The 6,073-nt window shown below is 53.4% G+C and overlaps 1 protein-coding gene across 11 annotated transcripts in view; it reads right to left on the bottom strand.

Moving 5' to 3' along the window:
• FHAD1 (forkhead associated phosphopeptide binding domain 1) overlaps positions 1–6,073 on the bottom strand; it is a 160,279-nt gene that overhangs the window by 13,813 nt on the left and 140,393 nt on the right. For all 11 annotated transcript variants that reach the window (XM_032300467.1, XM_032300474.1, XM_032300468.1 and 8 more), the window contains one exon: positions 5,333–5,498. In XM_032300467.1, coding sequence (XP_032156358.1) covers positions 5,333–5,498 — 166 coding nt within the window. The remainder of the gene's footprint in view (positions 1–5,332; positions 5,499–6,073) is intronic.

Genomic DNA, 6,073 nt, shown 5'->3' with positions numbered 1-6,073 from the left:
AAAGTAAAGGAAAAGAAAAGAAAAAAAAAAGAAAAAGAAAAAACATGGCCGGGTGCAGTGGCTCATGCCTGTAATCCCAACACTTTGGGAGGCCGAGGCGGGCGGATCATGAGGTCAAGAGATTGAGACCATCCTGGCCAACATGATGAAACCCTGTCTCTACGAAAAATACAAAAATTAGCTGGGTGTGCGCCTGTAGTCTCAGCTACTCGGGAGGCTGAGGCAGGAGTATCACTTGAACCTGGGAGGCGGAGGTTGCAGTGAGCCGAGATCGCGCCACTGCACTCCAGCCTGGCGACAGTGCGGGACTCTGTCTCAAAAAAAAAAAAAAAAAAAAAAAAAAAAAGAAAAAGGAAAAACAGCACGATTGAGAGGTCCTGTTTGCTTAGGGCGTTATATGCGTGCCTTCACGGGACTGACACCTGTGAGTTAGGCACATTTTTATTTTCGTCTCAAAGATGAGGGACTTGAGCTCACAATGCAGAGGGAAGGTCAGGGGCCCCAGCCCAGCTGAGACCACTCGGCAAAGCTGTGGCCAAGCCCCTTGGGCAGGATTTGATTGGCTGGAGCCCGGAAGGGGAGCCAGAAGCAGCTAGGGCATTTCAGCGGTTCTCACACTCCAGTCCTAATGAAGGCCCGAGAAAGGGCTTGCATCCTTCTCCAAGGGCAACTTCTGTGCATTTAAAAAGTTTCTATTGAAAATTCAGTCTTAACCCATTCATGAAAAGTACTGGCTCTTCCTTGGCTGCGGCCCTAGTTGTATTCACCAAATAGAAAAGGCAGCTTCACAAAGGCGCTGCCGGCTCTAGGAGGACCCGGGAAAAAGTCTCAGGGTCTGCAGGATGCGCCAGCAGGCAGGAAGCTCATTGAAAGCGATTTGGGCACTGCCCCCCACCCCCGAGTGGCCTTGCTCTGTGCCAGGCGCTGCCTGCATCGCACCATTTAACTGCCCCGTGAAGCAGGTCCTGTCGTGACCGTCACTTCACTGTTGCCGTTTTTGAGAAACCTGAGACAGAGGCAAAGTCACCTATTGAGGCTCACTCAGGGGCAGAGGTGCGCTTGAACCCTAAGCCCTGCCTGTTTCACTCCAAAGTCTGCCTCTTATCTCTGAGAGACTCTGCCGCCTTATTTAGCGATGTAGGAAGTGGACTAGACTGGGCACAGCCTGGGCCATCATCACTGTCACACAGTCACCGCAGGGAGCTGTGGACCCGGGGCATCTCAGAGCCAGGAGGCTGATGACCACGAGGTCCTCTGAGGATGACCAGTGCTGAGGCTTTTCCCCGCATTTTGTGTCAGGTCTGATTTGCACAACCAGAGGTATTCGTATAGAACCGTGCCTTTTTTCTGTTTTAAAAGAGACAAGGGCTTGCTGTGTCACCCAGGCTGGAGGGCAGTGGCGTGATCAAAGTGTACTGCAGCCCCAAACTACTAGGCTCAGGTGATCCTTCCATCTTAGCCTCCCAAGTAGCTGGGACTACAGGTGTGCGGTGCCACACCTGGCTAATTTTTTTAATTTTTATTTTTAGAGATGGTGTCTTGCTATGCTGCCCAGGCCGTTCTCAAGGGATCCTCCTGCCTCAGCCTTCCAAAGTTCTCGTGTTACAGATGTGACCTACCCTGCCCAGCTGGAAGTATGACTTTTGATTCTGGAAAGTTCTGCTCAGTGAAGAGATGTTTGTTCAAATGTTAAAACTACAGTGGTGGTCTGTGTGTCGGGGGCGGGTAGTTCTGAAACGCAAGGTGAGGAATTTCGTTTCCCAGCCTCTCAACTGTGCCAGCACGGTTATGAAGGGGTGCTGAGATTTCATACAGGACACTTGGAAAAATATCGACTCCTTGTGAAAATATGAAGTGTGAAACTTAAAAAGAAGGAATTCTACTTTCCTTTAATTGCCATTTAATGAAAATATACTGCTAGGGAGCAGCTGCTGCCCAAACAGATGTATACAGGTTCCCTTTGGAATCTTGTAACACTGGGAAAAAAACCCATTTTTTTTTTCTCTGTTGTCAAACTCTTGAACAGCAAGAAATAAAAAAAGAATATTTTTCCCCTTGACAAACAGGAATTTCTGATACCATGTTAGTCACAAACCTTAAATTCGAACTGAGCCCAGGGATGAACCCCGAGAGAAATGGTGATGGGGTAGATGAGTGGACGGGCTGGGAGGGCCGGGGTCGGAGGTCGCTGAGGTCCCGTTTCTGTGGCTGAGTAGCAGGTGGCACCGCCCTCTGCCCTCCTCAGTTTCCCCTCTCAGTGGGCAGATGCCTGGCAGCCCTGCAGGCTGGCATGAGGTGAGGGTGGGCCCTGCCCTGGGGGATGTGCCTGCCAGCAAGCGCTCCGTAAATCACAGCATCAGCCTTGCCGAGACGGTGGCTCTACTTTCTACCGCATCTTTCCTACGTTGTGAATTCCACGAATTCGAAAGTTCCCAGCTCTAGCTGGGGACCCTGACGCAGGTTTGGCTTGGCCACCTTGGACCTTCCTCCTCCGGCTCGGTGGCAGGCTGGCCAGCCCGAATTGTGTGTGCGTCTGTAAGGCAGCCATGAATAATGCATGTGGACTGATTATGTAAATCTGCAGGTTTTCTTTCATTTCTAGCCAGTGCATGACAATGGGCTTTTTGGGGCCCTCTGCTGTCCCATTCTGTGGTTTGGTGTCTGTGCTGTGGGCCTGGCCTGCCAAGCTCTGGGGGACACTGCCTCACTGCCTCAGGAAGGAGTGAGCTCTCCAGCGGGCACATCAAAGGACAGCTCAGGCCTCTGTTGCTGCCAGATTTCCCAGGCATGGCACTGCGTGAAAGGAAACCATCCCCTGCCCGAGGCAGCCCCACGACATGTGCAGACGATTGGGGGGTGGGCCGTGATGTTTAATTCAGAGTGGTGAGTGCTAGAAAGGCCATGTCCAGAGCAGGGCACCGCCTTCATTTTTGGGGCTGCAAGCCAGGGAGCCTGTGGTCTGCAAGGTTTGTGGGATGAAGGCCAGGCATCTGCAAGGAGCTCACCTGGCTGGTGGAGGGGGCACTCTTCCCTGGGGGCTTGCCCCTCTCTGAGCTCAGGCAAGCAACACACACATACACACACACACACACACACACACACATAGCATCTCACACAGGAAACCCTTATGTACAAGGCACACATGTACACACACATACACACACACACAGGAGCATGCACACACACATAAAAGCTAACAGTTACAAGGAGGGGGACTCAGGGCCAACCCCACCGAGAGCAGAACTGGGATCAGAGGGATCTGGGGTCAGGTCCCAGCCCTCCTTACCAGCTACCATGTGCAGTTGGGTGCCTCTTAACTCTCTGAGGTGCAGTTTCCTCATCTGTAACATAGGGATCATCGTACCAGGCAGGGCTATTAGAGGCATTAAGATGCCCAATCATGGCTGCAAAGCTCAGAGGAGCCCAGTGCCTGGGCTGGAGATGGTCACCAGGTGGCAGCGGCTGTGGCTCTTTCCCTGGCTTGCCTGACCCCAGCCTGGGGATCTGCTCTACCTTAGGTGAGAGGGAAGGAAAGGGAGAGTCTGGCTCTATGTAGAAGTCGCTGTTCCAATGCCCTTTGGGCCGCAGGGGTGGATGGATGAATAAACTGAAAGGTAGGCAGGGAAAGCCCCTCTGCCCGGAGCTTCGGAAGCTGCCTGGGTGCTGTCATGTGTGCCTTGCTGTGGGGAAATCTTCCAGTAGGTAGACCCAGCACAGGATGTGTTTGTGTGTGTTGCCTGTCTGAGGCAGGACTCACCCAGGAGAGTGATCATGGGCAGCACGGGTCACAGCAGCGTGGGGAAGGCAGCATTCACCAGCTGGTGCCAGGCCCTGGGCAGGTGCTTCAGAGATAGGACAAGCCCCCTTACCATCTGAAACTACTTGGCTCCCGAGTTTCGACAATAGCAAGAGTGGACAGCAGACAGCGAGGGATACCTGCATTTTTTTTTTTTTTTCTGAGATGCAGTATTGCTCTGTTGCCAGGCTGGAGTGCAGTGGCACGACCTGCGATCTTCCAGGACATCCATCTGCCCATCCTCCTGTATACGCCTCAGTCCCTCCAGACTGCAACTCTGCCTCCTGTCTGTAAGACAGGTCTTGCAGAGTTATTAGAACAAGGGTTCAAATGATTCCCTTGCTTCAGCCTCCTGAGTAGCTGAGACTACAGGTGCGTGCCACCATACCCAGCTAATTTTTTGTTATTTTAGTAGAGACGGGGTTTCACCAGCCTGGCCAGGATGGTCTCAATCTCCTGACCTCATGATCCGCCTGCCTCGGCCAACCAAACTGCTGGGATTACAGGCGTGAGCCACCGCCATGGGCCAATGTCCGCATTCTTTCATCCTCACCACCTGCCTGCGAGGCAGGGGCTGGAAGCTTCCATTTACTAATGAGGAAAGCAAGGCTCAGAGAGGTGAAGACACCTGCACAAGATTGCACAGCTATAAGTGCATGGATTTGAACCCAGGACTGGCTGACTCCTGTGCCATGTTACAGATGAGATACCAGGGTGTGTGTGTGTGTGTGTGTGTGTGTGTGCATGTGTGTTGGGAGGGAGATCCATTTTCGCTGGGTCACCAGCCTGAGATTGGAATCTTGGTTTCTCAAGCCAGTGCTATTTCTAACTATGTGCCAGGGAGTGAGTCTCATCCTCACGCCTTTCCTCTGCGGCTCCTTCAGCCGGGAATGTCCACCCTCTTGTCCCTTTGGTGGTGAAGCTCCAGCCTCCTTTGTGGTCACTGGCAGCATCCCGGCTTTGGCAGGCCCTCCCTGCATGCTCTAGTCAGGCTGAGTGCCCTCCCTGGATGGCACAGCCCTGGCACCCTTCAGCTATGAAATCCACCCGAAGTCAGCTCTCTGTCTGTCTGTTCCACACTAAGGGATATGTTCTTCCAGGATGTCCATCTGCCCATCCTCCTGTATACTCCTCAGCCAGCTATTCATCCATCTGTCCATCGATTGACCTGTCTGTCCTTCCACCCATCCATTCACCAAATATTTATTGGTATCTACTGCATGCCAGGAACTCAGAATAGTGAACACAAATCTCCACCCTCTGAGAGTATCCCCAGCGCCTGGCAGAATGATATAAACAAACAACAGCCACCATTAAAAGAAATACAGATGAGCACCATGAGTCTCAGAGAGGTTAAGAAGCCTATCTAAGGTCACACAGTAAGTGGCAGAGCTTTGGCCTGTCTGATGCAAAAGCTACCCAGTTACCTCCCATGCGTTCTGCGCCACCTGGAGCCTCCAGGGACCTCCCCTGGCCATTTCTAACGGGAGCTGCAGGGCAGCCTGGGAGGTTCCGCCCTGGGCAGCAGCACCTTACCTTCTGCTGCCGGATGGCCCTGTTGATCCTCTTCTCCTGGCACAGCTGGTGCTCCGTGCGTTCCAGGGCCTCCTTCAGCAGGGCCTTTTCTTCCGCCTCTTTGTAGATATCATCCTCCAGCTTTGCCACCTGCGACTGGTACATCTCAACGGACACTTTGCTCCGCCTGGGTGCACAGGAGAAAGAAACGGTGTCTCCTTTTCCCTTATCCTTCCCATTCATCATCCATGTGCCAGACCTGGACGTCTCTCAAAATACATCCACAGCGGGGGCTCGTTCACGAGTGTCATCACAAGCAGGACAGCATGATGAAGATTTGGGGCCCAGAGAGCGGAACAAGCCGCTCATCCGTCGAACGTGTGCAGCAGGAGGGTATAAAGGATGTGACCAGCCCTCCTGGCGTTCCGGGGAGGGGACTGTGACCGAAAATACGATGGAGCTGTCAAAGCTACACGAGTGGGAAACCGTAAGTCAGGGGTCACAAGAGGTGCAGCCTGCACAGAAAACAGTTCACAGAATGGGGAAACTGGGGCTTCTGCAGCTGCGATCCCTCTGCCAGGCCTAGTCGGTGGCCTCCCTGTTACCCCTCTGACATGTGAGGTTTTCCACACTCGGGTCTCGGTCCAGGCCTACGTGTCTGCCACTAGCCTGAGTTTAGCCAAGAGAAGGAAGGCCTGGGCCTTTCCGTGGGGGTGTGGGGGTGCCGAGGTGCCCGAGCTGGGGACGTGGGGGTGCCGAGGT

Source organism: Sapajus apella, unplaced genomic scaffold, assembly GCF_009761245.1.
Source record: "Sapajus apella isolate SASKATOON/1434 unplaced genomic scaffold, GSC_monkey_1.0 scaffold43, whole genome shotgun sequence".
NCBI classification, from domain to species: Eukaryota; Metazoa; Chordata; class Mammalia; order Primates; family Cebidae; genus Sapajus; species Sapajus apella.
Note: the sequence above shows the minus strand (reverse complement) of the source record. Positions and strands in the feature narration are given on the sequence as shown.